General features: G+C 39.1%; 1 protein-coding gene across 1 annotated transcript in view; it reads left to right on the top strand.

The window, feature by feature from the left end:
- gtf3c2 (general transcription factor IIIC, polypeptide 2, beta) overlaps window positions 1–22,011 on the top strand; it is a 37,358-nt gene extending 15,347 nt beyond the window's left edge. The window contains exons 13-21 of the mRNA XM_050058546.1: window positions 5,560–5,591; window positions 5,783–5,912; window positions 6,142–6,286; window positions 12,473–12,634; window positions 12,861–12,939; window positions 14,491–14,619; window positions 14,776–15,048; window positions 16,251–16,358; window positions 19,518–22,011. Coding sequence (XP_049914503.1) covers window positions 5,560–5,591; window positions 5,783–5,912; window positions 6,142–6,286; window positions 12,473–12,634; window positions 12,861–12,939; window positions 14,491–14,619; window positions 14,776–15,048; window positions 16,251–16,358; window positions 19,518–19,718 — 1,259 coding nt within the window. The 3' untranslated portion in view covers window positions 19,719–22,011. The remainder of the gene's footprint in view (window positions 1–5,559; window positions 5,592–5,782; window positions 5,913–6,141; window positions 6,287–12,472; window positions 12,635–12,860; window positions 12,940–14,490; window positions 14,620–14,775; window positions 15,049–16,250; window positions 16,359–19,517) is intronic.
- Window positions 22,012–22,212: the final 201 nt, after the last annotated feature.

Raw genomic sequence — 22,212 nt, 5'->3', positions numbered from 1 at the left:
CAAATACTGGTCATCACAGTTCATACAGGACTCTTTTCTGCAGCTATAGCAATGTACACACCTAAACCACAAAATTATATTAGCTGTTTGCAGTCGTGGAAATTATGTAACTGATTACCTACTTTACTTGGCTTTTTTCATTTTTGCTGCTTTAAGATTCATTCTCACTGCCACGATGCGGAAATGCGGGAAGGATTTGCAGAATATTCGCGCAGCACTTTTCCGCATTTAAACCATACACACAGGCACGGTATGCGGATGCGGTGCAGAATTTGGCGTTGTTATGTTCCAAGTCCACGCTGCGTGAACGAGTGGGTGAACATGGACGAGAGTAGCAGCAGCAGCAGCAGCAGTGAGCTAGCAAGCTAACATTTAACAAGCGTCAACATCAGCTTTCTTTAGCACTTACCACTCTCACCGCAGCCACCAAGCTGGACAATGGACTGCCAGACGCTGTCCTTTAATTCATTGTTCATAAAATCATCCCATCTTTTATCAAAAAGGACGGGGTGCTGTGAAACGAGGCTTATCAACCTTTCTCCCATACTGTCCTGCCTGACTGGATTTTGGACTCCTCCGGGTCTGCGCGATGTCACTATAAGCAAACAATTTCATTGGCTCAGCTGTGTAATTCCACCGGTGAATTCTGCGGGGGTCAAAGTCTGGGCGGAAACTTTTTTCACCGCACGAAAGTTCCGCCCCGGTGTGCAAACTTCCATAAGAACCCATGAGATCAACTTTTATATTTTTCCGCGAGAGTAATCCGCCCAAATATTCACCCTCAATGAGAATGGACTTTTGTACTTCTATTACTTTTGTACTTCTATTACATTACTTTTTGGAACCAATACTGTGCTTTTTACTCTACTACATTTATCTCACAAAATTTCGACTAGATACTTCACAGATTTTTTTAATGATTAATACAAAGTTCTGTCAGCTAATAAATATGATGTATTACTGTAGGTTAAACTACCCATAAGTCTATAAAGTAGTTAAAATTGGCTCCACCTTTATCAGCTACAACTTAAAAGAGATGAAACATTAATGCATCAATAATTATAATCCAGTTATATTATATATGTTATTCTGAAATGGGCCATTCTGCATTATGAGTACTTCTACTGTATTGTGGTGAAGAGCTGTAACAATCGGTCTATGGTTCAAGGAGTCTTTGGACTGTTGGTTGGACAAAAGAAGCAAATTGGAGATGTCACTTTGGGTCCAGGGAAATTGTGATGAGTATTTATCGTAATTTTTTGATATTTTATAGACTAAACAATTAACTGATTAATCGTGAAAATAATCACCAGATAAGTCGATAATGAAAATAATCATTAGGTGCAGTGCAGTTGCTGTTCAGTGGTTGTTTTTCTTCTACTAAGTGTGCGCCAGCCCTGCAAAAAAAGACAGTAAAATGAATTAGTAAAATACATTTGGCACTTTAAGTATTTTTTGATGATATTACTTTTGTGCCTTTACACAAGTAAGATGTAATGCAGGACTTTTACTTGTATTTTTACACTGTGGTATTGTAGCTTTTACTTACATGAGAGATCTGGGTACTTCTTTCATCACTGGTTGTTTGAATCCATGGACTAATCTATAGGTAGGGTTATCAAGTTCCAGGTCATAAAATGTGGTTGCTGCAGTTTCCCTTCAGTTGACTGCTTTGGCACACTTGAACGCTCATTCTACCACCTACCACTCCACCAAATTCCATTGTCCAATTCAACACTTTAAAGTTCCTGTAGATATTTATAAGTTACTTTTCCAGATAATAACCAGTTAGGCTACCTTTTTAACTTCACATGAACCTCTCTTTATATCGACATAAATAAGATCCACAGCACAGCAGTTATTTAAAAAGAAAATGTCTCACTTTTACAGCTGGTACTCCTGTTACTCCCATTATTTCCATCTTCCAAAACAGTTGTGAAGAACACCAGGAGGAAATGCCAGCAGTTGAGTTTTCGTCAACCCAAAAGTATGACTGGTGTGTTAACTGCACGCCAAGTTAATCAGAGGACAGAAAGCCAAATTGTCTTCTAAGTTAATGGTGGCAGACAAGCAATGTAGCATGTAAAAGGCTATTTTTAAACTGAGTCCAGCGCAGGGCTCACTCTGCACCAGGGCTAACGATACATTGCATCACTTCCAACAAACTTCACGGAGAACAGAACGGGCAAAACGGCATCCTGGATCTGTTTTAACAACATATTCACCAGTCTAGCTCAGCTAAAAACACAAAGACACTGAACCCTTCAGCACATTAGCATGTCCTTCACTACTGAGCCTGTTTGTAACCGGTCATGACAAGGTTATTTTTACTTCACCTGTTTAGCTGACATTAGTAGTTTCGATAAGAGACACTCGACTATCCTGCTGTTACGACAAACTTTGAACTAACCACAGACACTAGCCCCATTCATGGACTCATTCCCGCTACAGCTCACAGTGGTACCCTGCAGAGTTAATATTGGGGAAACACTGGAATGGATATTTTACTTTATTTTTGGCCTGGTGCAGATATTAGGGAAGGATTGCTGTGTGTTAAGCATGGAGAATAATGGAGAACCATGTTGTCAAAATTTGCCATTATTTCTTTATTTTGTCATTTTATAAAAAGTAAATGCAGGTATGTTAGTAACTGAGAAGAGAGAAATGTGAGTCTGAGAAGGCGAGAGGTCGTCAACAATATCTCGTTACCGAAACAAAATATAAATTCTGCTGTCAGTTTGGTAACCTGGCAGTTTCAGACCTGTCCAAGACTCAGCTCAGTGTTGTGAGGCCATGCTGAATAACATGAGTTGACGTATTCTCACTGATGGTGAGCTAGGGTTCATCCAGGGTCTGATCACTGAGAGGGAAAAGAGTAGGGCTTGATTTAAGACACAAGACCTATATAAAAGTATGAGTGTGTGTTTTTCTGAGGCAGAGGTGAGTTGATGGAGGGTGTGGAAGAGTGAGGAGGACACCATATTGATCTGAGCTCTCTGTAATCTAAACTGGAGGAGGAGAGGAAACTAATGACGGGTGAACAGTCTGACACCTTTTTTTTGTTATTGGATTTTACATCTATTAAGCACAACAGTGATTGTCAAGGCAGGCACGGCAGAATTACTTCTAAAGTGGTGCTTAACATCCAGCAATTTTTTACCACATCAGGGTAGGGGCTCGAGAGATGGTGATAGCAGTTGTTGCATTGGTCTGTCTTTTGGCCCTGTCTAACCCCACCACAATTTCAGACCAGCGTTGTTATTATTTTCAGCCAGTGCCCACGTTGTGTAAGTAGCAAATGTTTTTGCATGCGTGGGTGTGTAGATCCTAAAATGAGATGGCGTCAGGTGCATTGTTGGCGCATTGCTATTTTGAGGCAGCAGAAAGCGGTTCCGCCATTAACCCACAAACCCTGGTCTAACGTCAGAATGGTGTAGTATTTTCCTGCTATTTAAATGGGTCATTACTCAGACGGTAAGGTGCGCTTACACAATGCATGCACACCCTGCTTGTTACACACACAGGGACACACGGATGGGTTGTGGGTGGGCGAAATAATACATTATTGACTGGGAACATATTGATTACATTCTTCATCATGTGAACATAGCAGAGCTGCTGTCTTGCTCCCCTTTATGAGAGAAAGATGCTGTGTGTATATACGCATGAGGAGCAGCGTAATGTCATTGATCATTTTAGAAGTTAAAAGTTAAGTTTCGTGTCCTCCATCAAATCTGTAACTACAGTTTTTAGTTTTGCTGCTTAAATGTCCCACGATATTTACTACAGTGACATCACTGCTCATACTGCATTACTCTCAGCAGAAAACCGCTCGCCTCTCCAATTTGCCAAATCCAGCATACAAATAGCAGTGGTCCAGGTGCAGGTGTACCTGGCTTTTAAAGGTAATGGAAGATGACATTCTGACTGGTTGAATTCACATTATGCCCAAAATACAACTATGATTTATGAAGGGAATAAATACAACCCTTTTACCCCTGGCGCCTTACTTAGTTTGCACCCAACGAAAATGGAGGTAGACACTCCCTAAATGCACTTGTTTACTCTGTCAAGTTTATAACTACAGTTTTTTAGTTTTGCTGCAGTGGCATTACTGTTCTCACTGCATTACTCTCAGCAGAAAACCACTTGCTACTCTAATTTGCCAAACCTGCCACATTAATAGCAGTGGCTTGGTTGAATTCACTTGACCGCAAAAACACGCCTATAATTGATTAAGTAAATAAGATGCGCCTTATGTTGTGCCAAGATTAAGCACCCTTTTACGAGCAAAATGAAGATGGACACACCCTAGATGCACTTGTTGCATGTACTTTAGATCATGTGCCAGTGGTAGTTTAAATAGGGCCCTTTTGCTTCAGAGTGTCTCATCTCGACAACTGTTGGATAGACAGATGTGAAACTCTTTACAGACTTTTATGTTCCCTATAGGATGAACTTCTGGCGGCATCATTAGGTCAAGTTTTCATGCCTAAATTCACTTCAGGATACCTCTGAAACTAATGATTGAATTTACTTCAGCCTCAGCTTTACCTTGAGCTAAATGTTAACATTAGCATGCTATAATGCTATAAGTTAGCATTTTACCTTCTTGAATTGACGCATGTGAAAAAATAACTACAGCTAGATCAATTATCCTATATGTGCTGCCATCTAGTCACTATGTCATGCTTTGCCAAACTCTAACTCTATATATATAGTGCTGTCTACAGTCTAGTCGATGATGGATGTGGTTAATAGTGCAACAGACTTGAACTTGCAAACTGTGCTAATCCTGAGTATGTTAGATTGCTCATGTTATGTTGTTTCAGCTCAGAGCCCAAAGCTGGCTGTATACTCCGAAGTGCTCTGGATAGGTGAATAGCTTTGGAAACCCACTGTTGCATCCGATCATTTCTGTAACTTTCCTAAGTAATAATTTGTCATTCACACACTTCATGCTGTGATTGGCCAGCTGTGTGGAGGTGTGAAAGAATCCAAGGTTTGAAGTTCTCTTTCTATCTTCCTTTTTTCACATGAACCACTGCAACATTATGAATGCCTCCAAGGAGAGACTGTCTGAAAATGTGCACTGTTAACCCCATATTTAAAAAATTATCGTGTCTTCTCCCTTTCAGACAACTTTTCACTAAGCCCTCCAATGGGCTTGTCAATGACAACTGAAAACATTTTTTATTTCAAGACAACACGTTGTGTAAGCTAACTAGAGCATAGCCTGAACCAAAATACATTTGAGGCTGACAAAGTACAGTTTAGACTGATGCCAAGTTTGAAAGTGAAGAGCCGGCCTTGTGATCGTCGCTGCTTACACGTCACTCTTGAGATGTCATTACATAAAGCACATTTTTCTTTGTTGTTTGCACCAGTGGAGGTGAAACAAAACTCAAATGACTGCAACACAATGTTTCTATATTTACATTCAACATATTTTTTGTTCCCTATAAATGCTCATTGTGAATCTCATTGCATCCTATCATTAGTTTGAATTATCATTACCAATAAACACATACTTAGTGTGATTTATGTTTCTCTCCACAGGAACAGCCAGTGAACAGTTGCCAATATACCAGGTAGGTTCCCATTGAAATTGTTTCTTTGTCTCTTTCTCTGTTCACCTCGTTAAATTCTGCTTATCTGCACATTAGATTATGAAATGCCTTCTATACAGTATGTAGTATGTGACATTGGGCATCAGGGAAATATGATACCCAACCTGACTGTTTACATTGTTGTACCAGTGACATTTGTTTGTTGTGTGCAGGCAGAAGGAGTGTTAACTCTGAAGCTGGGCGCATTGAAAGCTCTTCGACATGAAAGGAGTGGACAAGTCCTGTCTATGGATTGGCTGCCTGAAAAACCACACAACATAATGGCTATTGGATTCTATGATGGTATGAATTGATTTCCCTGAGATGCTCTTGATTAATCTGTTCGATGTTCGAAAGAACAAACAAATGCACATTTTAGATAACCTCAGGTTTATCTTCATGCCTCTTTATTCTTGCCACTGATTAATTTGTTTTCCAACAAATAGTGCTTCTGTCTTTTGCAAATTAAAAGGATTTAATTTGAGCCCTTATTTTCTGTTGTTGTCTCGTGTATTACATTCTCTCTCCCTAGGTGTAGTAGGTCTGTGGGATCTGTGCACGAAGTCGGCGCTGTTGCGGGTGCGAGAGTCAAGCACGTCGCTCAGCCTGCTGCCCTATCGATGCCTCCTGGCTCACGACCATGCCGTCAGGGCCCTGGCCTTCTGTCCCGCCTCCAGGTAGACACTTTCACTGTGATCCCACCCGTATGCTGATGCTGCATTTACATGATGTCACATTTGTCATCATTAGTCATGTGTGAATGTGTGGTGAAGGACGACATTCCCGTTCTTCAACTTGGTATCTATGTATTAATCATAGTATAAAATTCCTACATAGACTAGTGCCTTTTTATAACTGTCTGTTGAAGGAAAGCTTTGTTTATTCTTTCAGCTTTGATTAGTCTGCAGATAAAATATTGTGACTTCAGAATCATTTATCTTGCATCTGCTCAGCTTGTCACTGCATGATACAGAATTTAGATGAATAGTGCATGGGAGTAATTACAAGTGTAAATGTTATATGACTGTGTCAGTCCATAACAGGTACTTAAGAATAATGTTGGAAATCAGCAAAATTGATAAGTGGATCAAAAGCACCCATTGTTGGCTAAAAACCTACTTTCTATTGTTGCAGCAGCTTCAAATGATTTCAATTCACAAGCACATTCGAGTGGTTATGGGGTTTTTTTCCACACATGACATGTTTCAGGGCAAATCCAATTTATTTGTATAACCCCTAATCATAAAAAACACCCCCATAAAGAAATTTTATGGGGAAAATCATGGCAAACCTTGGGGAGGAGCACAGAAGAGAGAATGGATTGGACTGCAGGATTTCCTTTGCTTTTTTATCCTTTCTCACTTATTCTAAACATCTACTTTAGTTTGGCAGTATTATTCACAGCCAATTAAAAGGTGGGTGGTTAAAGGCAGCTCTGGTACTTGCAGCCAAAGGCAGCACAATAAATCCTGAAAGAAGAAATTTGTGCTTAATTTTGGCAGAACAGCCCTTGTTCCACTGTGTTTAGGTACTAATTCAAAAAGTAGGGTACAAGGCTGGGCGTGCAGCCACGTCCTACCCGAGCCATTCAGAAGAGGTTACCTGACTTATGTCTGTTCAGCAACATCACTGACCTTCAGTCATCGGTCTTTCTTTTAGTTAGATCTTCCCTAAATACCTCAAAATCTCAATCTTCCTGTGAGGAATATTTATCTGGTTTAAGACCTTAAGACTATACAGCCTAGGAGAACTGAAAGATTATAATAAAATACCCATTTTTAGAAAAAGCAGGTTTTGTTCTATTACAGCTTTCAATGTCTTTTATGTTTTTGTATGTATTAATTTTCCTTAATAACTAAGTCATAAACAATAACTGGCTGACTGCAGACAGCGGCTCGCACATAAACCTGACAACAGCCAAATTTTATGTTGGTCTGTCATACACTTAATCACCATAGAATTAAGGTTAATAAGCGACAGCTGAGATTACCTGCCACCGGTGACATTTGTAATTTAAATTTGTAAAACAGTTTGCAGCACCTAAAACGGAGGTGCTGCTTCCTCAATATTTTGAAGACACATAGCTTTCCTGTTTAGGAACAAGGAGGAGAGAGAACAGATTTTAGCAAAGTTTGAGACCTGGCTGTCAAAGCAGGGTCAATCACCAGGACAACACTAGCAGCTGAGGTGGGCAAAACACAGTAGTGTAGACTAAACAAAGCATTGGACTTTGATCAGCTGTTTATGTGTACAAAATACACAGTTTTTTTTTTGTTGTTTTTGGTTTTTGCACAATATAGTATATTATTACAATATTCCAATTAAGCTGTTTATATGTTTAATAGAAATGCATATTCCACTAATTTTCCCGTTTACATGCATCCAGTTAACTTGCCCTAACATGTCATTTATCATGTCAAAAAGTGGAACGGCTGATGCTTAGTCCAGGATTTTTTCCTCCATTGATAGGCTTGTTCGACCATGTGAATACAGCCTCCCATTTATATTCCTTCGTCCACCTTCTACACAAGTTCAGCTCTAGGATATTTTGCACATAATCCAAAAACCCATTGGTATCCCTAGTCTTTCATAATGTTTAGAAGTTGGTTTGTTACTTCTTCCTACTACATATGTGCTTTTCTTTTGGGCATTCATCTTTACCACAGCATTGCAAACTTTTGGGAAGTTGATTTGTGTGCGACATATTCATGACAATGCACAGAGCAATAAACCAGCAAGTGGCTGTGTGACGCAAACTGCAGTAAAAACCCCAATCGTGTGGCATATTCTAAATGCACTGTATACATGTCCAAAGAATGCTATTAAAACCTGAATAATATCAGCATCCCACATGTCTTAAAAATTCTACATTTGCCTATTCGGAAAATATCTAAATAGAATATGCTGTTTACATGACCCATATCAAATTTGGAATATTTGGAATAAAAGTGGAATATTAATGCACATGTAAATGTACCCGCTGATCCTTTGGATCTCTGCTGTTGTGCATGATTTGAGCTAGTGGAAGCATGCATATATTGAACAGAAAGGGCACTAGAATGGACCCATGTGGGACTACACATTATTTCTGCAAACTCAGATACACGTTACTAAATAACAGGAGCATTTCCTGCTTTCTAAATATGATTAACTAAGGGCTTAGGACTGTGTTAGAAAGAGCAACAAACCTCTCTAGCTATGTGCTGTGGTCCGTTGTGTAAAATGGTGAAGTAAGGTCCAGTTTCCACAGACCGTGTTAAAATTATTGTCACCTAGGGTGTCTCCATGCAAAATTATGTTGTCCTTCCTAGCAAAATGCCAAATTAAACCACAGGGGAACTCCGTAATTCAGATAAACTCTTGTTCAACGTTGTTGATGTGAGTACATCCTAAATTCTGTATGTAGATGATTATGACTATGCACAGGGGTGAACCATGACTGGCCAGTATTTCATATGTGATAAAAGGTCATAGTTCAACATTTTACCCAAAACCTCATGGAGATGGTTTCATCCCCTGTAAATGCTTCTCTGCTCCATTAGTCAGGTGAAGTACGTGTAGATGAGGAGAAAGACGAAAGGGTCATTTACATCACCGGTGTCTGCTACAAGGATTCACTAATATGCTGTGCAAGTCAGCATAAGGGCTAAAGCAATGTCCTGGGACAAAATTGGCTTTTTATTAAAATTCTGATATTGGCCAGTCAGTCAGAGTGTCGTCTACACCTGCTATTAAGGAGTTTCTTCCCTTAACAGCTCCAGTAACATCTGCAGTCATCAAAAATCTGCAGTATCATCTTTTAAGATGCTGACACCAGATTATTAACATGGCTTTTGGTGTCACATCATGTAAATGCCTTCACAAAGTCTCTTCTTCCTTGACATGCATATAGTTTTGGAGAAATGCTGAAATTACAGCTCTTGGAGGAATGCTGAAAAACTGTTTTTAGAACATTTTGTTCAAAGTAGATCGACCGTCAGCTCAAAATATGAGATATCAGCACCAGCTTTCAAACTCTGCTAAGGCTCTCCTGTATCAGTTTAATTTTATGTCTAACAACAGTTTTGAGTTAAAGCAACCCATTGCAACAATGACCCCTTTTAAGCACATAAAATTTTCTGCCATTAAAACTTCTCTGTCCCTACTTGTCCTCCATAAAAATCAAGGGCAGAATCAATGCTGTTGGCAGGTTTCTCATTTTTAGATTTTATCACCTCCATCTCCATTTATTATGTTAGTTAGTTAAACTACAAAATAAATCATTTGGCGTCCATATTATTCACTAAAAGTTCTCAAAGACCACCAGAGTGATGTGTCTGTCGGTCAACAAACCATCTAGCATTAGTGTGTATGTGCACTTCATTTTACTGTACATTGTAGCCAGCACAGCACTGACTAACAGCTAATGCTAACAGATAATAATAACAACCCTCAGGTATACTTAAAGTACTTAAATACTTTAATGATCTCTGGACATTCAGAGAGGAGCAGCTTGTTCCATCATCTGTCAGGTGTTTTCGGACCAAACAGTTGGGACTCCACTAGAGAAACTGCCCACTGGTGAGCCCCCCATGAGAACTACATGCCTCCAGTGGCTTTTTTTCTGTTTGCATTCACACAGCCAACAGGACCACTGAAGTGACATATTGTAAACCAGCCAGTGGTTAGTATAGCAACTTCACTTTTGCTTTGACGAGTCATAAACGCATTATTTCCACTGTCACATATGTACTCACTAAAGCCTGAACTCAACTTTTGGTCCATCTGTCCATGTTTTCCTCTATTTCTCGTTTCAAGCTGTGGTCTGTGTTTTGCTTTGTCTGTTTTTTACATGGCTATCAGGTTTTTAAAAAAGGCATTTGCCAGGGCTGTGTTTGACAAATCAACATACATTTATGACATCTGGACCAATAACCGTACATTTGCATCGTTCATGGTTCGTGGTCCTAGTACTGGGAGAGTATCTACTCTGAAATAGGAGTTAAAAACATTTCTCAACGGTGTTCTAGACACTACAATCATTTCCAGTTCTTGCGGTGCAGACATATCAAGAAGATGGGGTTCTTAGAACTATGAAAAAAGTTTGTCCAGTCAAAAACACTCAACATTAGCCAACATTAGCTTAGCATCCAACGGGGAGACAGTTTAGATCAGTTTATATCATATCTGATATGTTAAAGGCGCTGTATGTAAGAATGTGGCCAAAACAGTTACTGCACTCAAATTCACAATACTGCATACTGATCAGTATGTTATATTAACATTATTCCTTAGTCTCTGTGACGTATTAGGAGGATTTTACGACTATTTGCTTTAGATTTCTTACATATAGCTCCCTTATGCTTTAACGTGACTCACAAGCACTGAGTCATTATTACCAACACTGGCAAACTACTTCAAGGTTGCCTGTCCCAGTAATGCAGATATTACCACCACATTGCAGCAAATTTCGTCTGGTTTTCTCAAGAAGATGAACTTTGATGTTGACCTCAATTAAAATTCTGATTAAATATGTACAGGCAGCACAGTGTAGTCCTGATAAAAGGTGGATAATTGGTGACTCTAAATGAATGTGAGTGTGAAAGGTTGTCTGTCTCTTTGTGTCAGCCTTGCGATAGTCTGGTGACCTGTCCAGGGTGTACTTTTTTTGTTTATTTGAGATATTTTTTAGGGCATTTTTTGCCTTTAATTGACAGGACAGTGAAGCGTGAAGGGGAGAGACAGAGAGAGAGAGAGAGAGGGAGAGACATGCAGCAAAGGGCCACAGGCTGGACTCGAACCCAGGCTGCCGCGGCAACAGCCTTGTACATGGGGTGCCTGCTCTACCACTAAGCCACCAACACCCCTGTCCAGGGTGTACTTTACCTCTCCAGCCCCCCCACGACCCCTAACAGGAGAAGCGGTTGTGGAAAAAGAATGAATTTATTCACATTGCATGTTTGAAGCCTGTGCAGATCTGAGACTAATTTGAGAAGCAGCCATGTTTTTTAGTCCATTGTTGGTTATTTACTGTGCTTGAGCTTAACACATTTGAGTGGATTTTCTGTAAGGCAGGTGTAAAAAGGTATTAAACTAAGGTTGAACCACGTACATGAATAAGATTAATCCTCCAGAGAGAGTCACCCTCCTGGCAGAGACTCAAGAGGACACATATCTTGTCTGGATCACTGCTTTTTAATTACACAGCCATGTTGAAAGAGATAAAACTACCCCTCTCTCTCGCTCTCTCTGTTCCACCTCTACTTTCTCTTTTCTTTTCTTTTCTTTTTTTTCCTCACCTGAACAGTTTGTCATCTTCTCTCTACATTCATACACCACTGTTTTTGTCACAATGAAATCTGGCTTTATTGATTGCTCTTTCCTCATTTGTTCTATGGCAGACACCACTGTCAGATTTGATCAATGTAAGGGGAATGATGCATTCCATGTCTGTGTTGAAGCTCTGCATTACAAGTAAATTCACATATTCAGTAGAGCAGATATTAGCTCATCCGAGATACATCATTATCGGTCTTACACGTCAGCAAATAAATGACAAAAAATTTAAGTAAAGGAGAAATAGGAGAAATGTTTTGAAACAATCTCACCATTTTATAGTTTGCAGACTAGAGAGAAAAGACAAGTTTATTTTCAACTGTGAAATGTCCTACCCAGTATGTTTCCTGGTCACACGTGTTAAAAGAAAATAAACTGGAAACCATGAAATACCACTATTGGTATCAGAAGCCCTGCACTGGTCGGGCTGTGATATTCAGCCATTTTTACATTTTCTACTTTTTACAATGAAGTGATTGCTTCCCACCATTAACATCTTTAAAAAACTGGACACTGACAACAGGCTCTCTTTCTGTTTTTCCTCTCAGGTACCTGTTGGTGACAGCAGGAGAAGACCGCTATATTAAGACATGGGATCTGAGGAGGCTCTACAATCCCATCACTGTTCAGAAACGCTATCTGACCAATGAGATCTACTGGCCATTGAATGCACCGGGCCTCTTGTTGGCTCAGGAGAACGCCTATGCAGCGTAAGACAGCTTCTTCTTTTTTTCCCTGTCTTAATGTCTGTAAATATCATAAAAGTAACTGCTACAAACTATGGTATACCATGACTAGTAAATTGACTTTGAAAATTAGTGGGCTTCCCCGTTAAATGCACTGAGGGAGTGTACTTGTCGGCCATGCTGAGATTTCAACATGTCTCACCATGTCTTTCCTTTCTTACTTATTTTTGTTGGAATTTTTTTTATTTAGGTATGGTTCACAAGGAGTCCATTACTTTGACCATTATATGCGAGCCATCTTTGCGATTCCTAGGACAGCCTCTCTGTGGGTGAGTGTGTTGTAATCTTTCATCTTTCATTCATTGGCATCCTCTATATTAGCCAGGGACTACAAAATAGATTAGCTTGGCTCTTTAGGAAGTCATTGCTGTGTTTCATGTTGACAAGGATGTCTTTGCACTTGTGTGCTAGTCATGAAGCGTTCATGACAAACACTTTGAACCATAGGGTAATATATATACCTGAATGTACCTGGTATTAGAACAGCCAGTTGGTAGTTTGACCCACTCACCGTAAAATGATAAGGCTGGCATTATGCTACTTTTTTATCTTGAAAATAAAACATCAACAGACCAAAACCAACAGCAATTAGTTCCTCTCAATACTCTCTGACTTTCTGTCTTTGGTACTCAGAACAAGCACAAGCAAATTGATTTCTACTGAAGACATAAATCTTTAAAAATGGCCTGGGCAATTTCATTTTTAAAAAGGCACATAAAACTTTAGTAACTCAGACATAGGGACTATTTTCTGCAGTGGATTAATCCCGTGAGTATTTGGGGCAGCAGGATGGTGTATGTGGGATTGAGTAAAAATAAACTACAGTTTGTGTTTGTGGTAACAAAGGAACATCACCCAGTGCAACAGTGTGTCTACCTGATGTGTTTTTAAAGTCTTAAGACAATAGCAGAGCTCTATGGCACAGAGGAAGAAGATAACTCAGGCTCTGATACACATACATTACCTGTTAGTGGTTACATTCCCTGTTGGTTTTGGTCTTTTCAGTTTACAATAGGAAAAACTGAGAATATCATCAGTCTCCTTTATGGCCCGTAAAAAAACATTTCTTCTGCTGCTTTTTCTGTATAGGCCCATACCTGTGATAGCCGTGGCCAGAGGTGTTATGTTTTTAAGTTGTTTTCAGGTCACCCATCTGTCCGTCCATCCCTTTCTCATAAAACTGATTGCAGGAATTTCTTCAAATGTGGCACAAACGTCCACTCGGACTCAAGGATGAACTCATTAGAATTTGGTGGTCAGAGGTCAGAGGTCACTGTGACCTCACTAAACATGTTTTTGGCCATAACGCAGGAATTCATATACTAAATGTGACAAAACCTCCCACAAAGCCCTTCTGTGCGGAGTTTGCATGTTCTCCCCGTGTCAGCGTGGGTGTTCTCGGGGTACTCCGGCTTCTTCCCACAATCTAAAGACATGCAGGTTAATTGGTGACTCTAAATTGCCCATAAGTGTGAATGATTGTCTGTCTCTATGTGTCAGCCCTTTGATAGTCTGGCGATGCCCAATGTCAGCTGGGATAGGTTACAGAAAATGAATGAATGAATGCTTGGTGCTGAAATTATCTCTCATAACTACTTTTGATTCCCTTAAACTCATTGTAAGTAATTGGGAACCAATTTTCTCCACTAAAGGTCACAGGGAGTTTATATTGAGCCCACAACAATGTCACATTACAGTGTGATTCTTAGTATAACCTAGAGAATTGAATCAGATGATAATTTAGCAAAACCTTAAACAAGACAGTAGTTAAAGAGGGAAATATTCTTAATGCCGATTTGTCTTTCTCTGTTTCATTGTAGTCTATATCTTACACCGACTGGATGAACAGTGTGGTGACTGCAGACAGCCTTGGTGAGGTGATCCTCTCGCTGTTACCTCAGATATGCAGCAGTCCTCAGTACATCAAACGCACGTTAGAGAGACGATTTGTAAGTTCACTATTCTTTGTTGTTATTTGATGTCATGTTGCTGCCCAGGCATACGTTTTAAAAGTTAAACAGTGGAATGAATAAAGAATTGTCGGAGAAGTTGCAATATTGTCTCTGCAATTACATTAACGTGTTCTCATCACCCTGTGTTTTCAGCCTGTTTACTTAACATCTCTGGTGCTTCACGATACTACTGAAGAACAAAATCAAGAGATGGGAGGAGTGGAGGAGGAGGGATGTGATGTTGAAGAGCAGGAGGGAGGAGAGGCAGAAGGAGCGGATGCCGGATCTGAAGGAGGGAATGAGGACGATAATGAAAACGGAAGCGATGGAGGAAGAGATAGAAAGAATCAATGTCCCCCTCTGCGGTTCCACACGTACAAAGAGGCTGTGAAGAAATACCTCCTCCAACATATGGACAGCGATATGGTGGGTAGATTCAGAAACCAAGTCACCAAGTGCTGTACACAAGGAAGCAAATTAAAATGTTGTTACAATCAAGAAAATCAAACTGAGGAAAACCTTATCAGTAAATGAAAGACCAAATTGAAGGTAAAAGAAAATGAGCCTTTTTTTTTTTGTAGGGCTGGGTGACAAACCTTAAAACTTTTTGGTTCTGGCAGAACATTCCTGTTGCAATGAGTAGTTCACTTAATCTTTGATGAACATTTGTTAAATCATTATTTTTCTAATTCAGAATGTATTTTAGCCAACGTTTAGAGAGGAACAAAAGTGAAAAGTTTCAAGTCTGTTTCACCTCTGACCACACCCAGCGTTAGTGATAGGTTGCCAAATGGGAAAACAAGATTTCAAATGATACTCAGCCCTTGGTTTAGGAAATACTTATTTCTTTATTTTATGCCATTTATTCTGAATATTTTACACTATGTTTTATTTTGTTATGTCAGGATTTAATTTTTATCCAGGTGAAAAGGCTGTTGAAATTGCTTTTAGACTGTCCCAAGAGATCAAATATGCATAAAAAGACCATCAAGACTTTGTGTAAGCTGAGTTTGGAGTAAGAACTTGCTTCAGACACCAGTGTAGTACTACATAGTATGTGCCAAATGAAGGCTGAGTCTGACTTGCAGTCTTTTGCTGCATGTCCCCAACCCTCCTCCCCTCTTTCATTCTGTCCATCCTATCGAATAAAGGCCAAAAAATCTTTAAAAGATAAATGCATCATTATTCAGAATTTATTTATTTGTCAACTCTGGCATTATTGTCCCCATGGACAATAAATTTGTCTGGCAGCCATGTGATTAATTGAACACCCACCTACATGTAGCCATCATCATCCAACTAAATCATTAATTATGTATTGTAACAAATAAATTGATGATTGTATTAACTGTATCATATGTATTAAAGTAATAACACATAATGACATGGAAACCTAATTAGTGCTTTCATTAAACGGTTAAATGACTATCACAGTAATCAAATCGATTCATAAATAAAGTGTGTAATATCATTTATTCCACTGGGTTAGCAATGTTGGAAGAGACTTCAAATATTTCTAAGGATTAATTCACCAGTTGTGAGTGGTTATTAAAACAAGTCGCAGTATTTTTCAAACATATTCGTTCTCCACATGTAACAATGTAATAATCATCTCCTTTGACTTCCAGCGGACCTTTGCAGGAGGCGAGAAGCAAACCTTGTGGAAACGCATGAAGGACACGGAGGTGAAGAGAAAGCTGAACTTGGATGAGAAGCCGTTGGGCGCACTACACAAGGTATTTACACACACAGCGCAAGTATCATCAGACTCCTGCTGCAACACAACATGGCAAAGAAGGGAAGAGAAAGATAAACACTAGACTAAAAAAGAAAGCAGGTGAGAGATGAAAGTAGAGCCCCTTCCTCCTTTTTCTCCTCCTCTGATGGGCAGCTATAAAGACGGGCTGAATGTAATGATGTGTAAAATGAGAAAAATGTCACCCTCGGTGGAAGGAGGGAGGGGGAGATGGAAAGCAGCCATTTGAGGATTTGATGTGTTTAATTTTAAGAGGGGCAGAGTGGAGGGTGTCGCCGTGCCCTCTGGGATGAGATGATGGACGGGCACTTCATGGGACAATCTCAAAAACAAAACGCCACTGGGTTTGTGACTGGCTTTTCGTCTGAAGGGGATAAATGGATTAGAAGGAGGAAGAAACTGACTGGACAAGAGGAAGAGAAAAAAATAAAAGCAGAGGCACACCAGGAGGATTTATAGTGATGAAGAGAGGGATAGATGAGCATCAGTAAAAAAAGGAAGGAGGTGGCAGTAATATTGACTCACTGAGAGCTACAGCTGAGTCATTCGCAGGAGGGAAGAGTGGACAAATAACTACTTGATTAAAAATGTTATAAGTTTATAGTAACACTAACTCAAGATGAAGTAAAATTTGTCATCACATTAAATAATTATACAGTAGTTAGTTCCAGTCAAAGCATTTGTTTGCATAAAAGTCATTCTAAGAGTGCTGACAAAGAGTACATCATCATCACTGGGACATATGACCACGCATGTATCCCTCCGCTTTACAGGTGTTCTAACCCGTTAATCAGCCTACAATAACAGTTGTCATTAAAAACACTGCACAGCAAAAGTTAATATATTTCCACAAATAATATATGAGTTAAATTCTGAATGGTCATCAGAAGAGGACGAAGGAAAGGAAAGAAGCCCAGATACTTCACTGCAAACCTCCAGGTCAGCACCGCCACTACGTGCATGGGGCATGAAGTGCTGAAGGGGGCACCAAAACAGCTAATGATCATCAATCACAATCATAATGATGAACTATTTAAATTTAAGACGAAGCACAACTACAATAGGCACCATTAGACCATTCTAGGCAATATGATATATGTAATTACTCAAAATAATAAAATGAACTATGCATCAGGGTCATTAAGTAAAAAAAAATAAAAATACGAAAAGCACAGAGTAATTACACTTAGGGGCACCTAGGTGGATAGCAGCAGCCCTGCTCCAGGTGTGCTTATGACATTAGCCGATGTCACAACGTACTATCACATCAAGCTGTTAACTCATCGGAATCATACATGCCTTTAAAGCAACGGTCAACACACTCTTATTTTGTGTTGGCAGAGCCAAAAAAAAGATTAAATAAACAAACAAATCATAATCTGTTCTCGCTTATTACTGCTAAATTTATATACAATGCAGGATTGTTGATTACTGTTTGTAAACACACTCGCCACCGAATGTAAAACTAAAAGCCAAACCCCAGATTCACTCTGGTTTGGTGATACATTTGCAGGTTTTTTTTTGGTGCTGAGTCTCTTTGGTGCCTTCTGCTTACGGTCTGGCACCTGATAGCTGCTTTTTTATAAAGCCCCAACCTTATCTAAGCGCTGTGGGGACTCAAGCCCATAAATGTCAGAAAGATAAGTAGAAAATAAGAAAATACAGATTGTGGGCAGAGTCTCAGAAGAAAAATACACCGCCACACATTTCTAGTGAGTCATAAGTGAAAGTTGCAAGGAAATGCTTCTGTTTGACTAAATACATTGTTTTTATACCTCCACACTAGCGATAGCCATAGCCAGAGGCATTATGTTTCGGGTTGTCTGATTGTCCCATTCTTGTGAACCAAATATCTCAAGAATGCCAATAGTGAATTTCTTCAGATTTTGCACAAATGTCCACTTGGACTCAAGGATCAACTGATAAGTTTTTGGTGGTCAAGGGTCAAAGGTCAAGGTCATCGTGATCTTGTATCCATCTTATCCTCAGGAATGCAGTATCTAAAATTCACCGTCAGGAAACTCTTTAAATTTGCACAGACATCCACTTTGAATCAAGGATGAACTTATGAGAATTTGGTGGTCAAAGGTCAAGGTCAGTGTGACCTTACATCCATCACAGTCTCATGAACGCAATATCTCAAAAAAACATCTGCATAAATAATTGTCTGGCAAGGCTGACGTTATGTATGGAGTCCCTCAGGGATCACGACTTGGTCCATTACTGTTCAGCTTTTACATGTTGGCTCAGTGCAACAAACACATTATGCTGATGACACAGATTTATACCAGTTCTTTTCCTTGAGACTAATCTCAGTAGTTTTACTGTTAATTCCATATCAGCAATATTTCCTTAAGAATTAAGAATTTTGTTTTTGTCTGACTGGATAAGCCATTAAAACTGCATTTAGTGTGGTGACTGTGAGAGATTAACACACTGAAGCTTGAGGAAAAGTGCAGGCATTTTTTAGCCTTTGTTTTATTTCACTGTAAAACTGTGTCCATTTTGACTATTGATAGTGCTAGCTAAGCACTTTTCCTCCTCCATAATAGAGATTCAGGAAATGTTACTCACTTAAAGCAGCATTTGTTGGAGCAAGCAGAGCTACTTAGAGGCAAGGTTTTGTATTTCTTAATGTCAAATTGAATTTTATTCACTCTGATTGCCTTGATCGACTTAACGTTTTCTTCCAGAATCTCTCTTTTTTTAAGATGCTTTTGGGGCCTTTTGCCTTTATTTGTTAGGACAGATACAGTATGAAATAGGGAGAGATGGGGGATGACATGCAGCAAAGGGCCATAGGTTGGAATTGAACCCACGGCCGCTGCAGCAAGAACACAGCCTTTGTACAAGGGGCGCCTGCTCTACCAGGTGAGCTATTGGGTGCCCATGAATCTCTATGAATTTAGCCCGATAATGACAGTAAGAAACAGGTTGAAAAACATTGGAATTTCCTTTGAAGTCACTGGTTGAGCCCATCAGAGACATAGACAAATAGATTTTTCCACAACTTCCTTCAGCTTGACAATGACAAATCCAAAATTTGAAAGCTGGTTTGTACTTGTTCATTCATTGTTTGTTTTTTAGGTTTGTCATTTCCCAGCTATGAAACATTCAAGTACCTTCCTCCTCTCCTCAGGTACGTTTCAACCCAAACATGTGCTGCCATAACTGGATAGCAACCGGGGGCCAGACAGGGCTGGTCAGACTAATCTGTCTGAGGTCTATGATAAGCCCCCATGCCAAGAAGATGATAAGAGAAAACCAGGCCCAGTTTGACGCACTGTTCTCACAAAAAGACCAGGAGGTGGCCGTCCAAACAGCTACAGACGAGCTATAGCAGGAGCTGAGCTTTACTGTGGGATCAAAAGGTGGACCACAAAAACTCTAACCTGCAAAACAGTTTTAAAAATGATAAAAACAACAGTAATCAGCTGTTGTTGTTCCAACTTGGTTTATCCTGTTATGTGGGCAGCTCAAAAATACTCTTTCATCTCTGAACTCTGAACCTGTTCTTAAAATCCTGCCTGAAAGTGTTCCAGGTTAATGGAGAACTACAGGTAAGAGTTTGCACCTGTGACCTCCGCACCTCCACACTCCAAAACTTGTGTTCCTCAGACTGAACACCATTTTACTTCCACCAGATGTCTCATAGACATAATTTTTACACTTTTCCTACACTAGATGAATATGAAAAGTGACAGTTAATTTGCTTCCAAGAAGTTTGAGCAGCTGGCACTTAAGTGCCTTGCTTAACACGCACCACATTAGCGTTTTCCACCTAATGATTATTGATTCCAAGTAGGTCAAGAAGGGTTTTCGGTTGCTCCAGTTTCTCTAATTTGGCGTACAGATTGCAAACGTGGCAGTGAATCCATTGTTGACAGCAGTCCAAAAGAAACAGAAATGTAAACATCAACTACTCTCAGGAAAAGTAATCAATACCTGCAGCTTTTTTATTGATGATAACAACAGCTAAAAACCTTGCTATTGCTGGCGTCCAGTGGTTAAAATTTCCTACAGTGATGTAAACGTGTACTTTAGGGTGTGTTGGTACACTGTGACATCACTGTAGGGTGTGGTTACAGGTGCAACATACTTAAACCTTTTGTTTGTTATTCTGAAACAAGTAAATACATTCAAAATACCAATAAAATGAATCCTGTTTTTCTACTTCTGTCAGTATAATGCAAAGCAGACAGGACACATCTTGTCATTAGTTGGTGCAAAAATTCAAACTGAAGTGTTTCTGCTTACAAAATGTTAGATGTAAAGGATGGAGTCGCCAAAATGTGAGAAACTGGAAAAACTTAAAACCATTCAGGCTAATTTCTCATACATTATTTTGCAAAGTTTTGATTGTGTAATCGGTAAAACATTCCACTGCAGTTTTTGTTGATTTGTGTCTTCAGATTTGTTCATACTAGCAAGAGCGTGCAGCAACAAGGATAGCGGTGTCGTTCTTTTAACTTGTTCATCACATTTGCACATTGTCTTTAAAGCCTGTGTTCATATTGGTTCCACACTCATAGTTTTAAGAGTTTCTTGACAACATGGTATTTAATTTTTTTCACAGTGCCTTAAAGATGCACTTTATCTTTTTTCAACTTGCTGTCGATGTTCTCAAACTGTGAACGTGCTGAGTTTAAAAACATCAATAGCAAGTTGGAAACGTGTATCTTTAAGCTCATTCTTGCTGCTGTATTTTTGTAATTGCTACTTTTTCTCTTTTTATCATGTCAAAAACAACTCAGGCTATAACTGAGGGGAAATACTTGAATTTTTTTATTGTAACTCTGCTGGATGTAATGTTTATAATGACATATTTTAGGTCTTTTTCTTCCTTGTTTCTGTCTTTACTCTCTATTCCTGCTGTTGTTCCTCTGATGATTGAAAGGTTTTGATTCATTTTTTAACATCCAGTGTGTAGGATATAGGGGCATCTATTGGCAGAAATTGTATGTAATATTCATAACTATGTTTTCGTAAGTTAAATAATTGTCTGAAAATAAGAATTGTTGTGTTTTTGTCCACCATTTTATTTCTACAATAGCCCAAAACAGACAAACCAAACACCGGCTCTAGATAGGGCCAGTTGCATTGTTTGCTTTGAGCAAATTGGTGTTCCTACACACTTAAAACAGTAGAACAGGAGAAGTTTCAGTTCTGCAACCTCACCACTAGATGTCACTGAGTCCTACGCACTGGACCTTTAAATTAAAACAGCTGCTGTATTGTGACATGACCTAATTTATTTTTCAGTGTCTACAAAACAATTGTTATTGTTTACAGATGCAGCTGTCTCTTTTTTAGAGGTTATCTACAACATATTTACCTCTAAGTTAAATTAGGGGTTTGGGAATGTGCTTATCAGTTGTGTTTTGTTTTTCCACATCACTTACAAATGTCATTGACGGTTTCAGAATGATGTTCAGTGAACACCATGATAATGTTGTCAGTCATGAAACAGTTCATCACTGACAATGTTGTCATGAACTTGTAAATCATAAAAGCATCACAATGTACAGCAATTGTTCTTTTGTTGTTTTGTTGCTATTTTTTTTAAATGTCACATATAATAAATGATTTTATAATTAAGAAAATATTTGAGTAAATATTAAATAAAAATGAGTGTGAAAGTTCACTCTACAAGACTTTGGAATTATTATGTTATCACAAACAAAATATAAAATAGGGTTTGTTTCCAAAATTAAAGTGACTTAGTTGACCTACATTGTCTCTAAAATAATCCAGCCTCTTTCCATCATCTGCAATCTTTTATTTCACTTTACAAAAAACTCTTGCCACATGTAAAAATGAAATATCAAACATCA

The sequence above is a fragment of the Epinephelus moara genome, chromosome 12 (genome assembly GCF_006386435.1).
Source record: "Epinephelus moara isolate mb chromosome 12, YSFRI_EMoa_1.0, whole genome shotgun sequence".
NCBI lineage: Eukaryota > Metazoa > Chordata > Actinopteri > Perciformes > Serranidae > Epinephelus > Epinephelus moara.
Note: the sequence above shows the minus strand (reverse complement) of the source record. Positions and strands in the feature narration are given on the sequence as shown.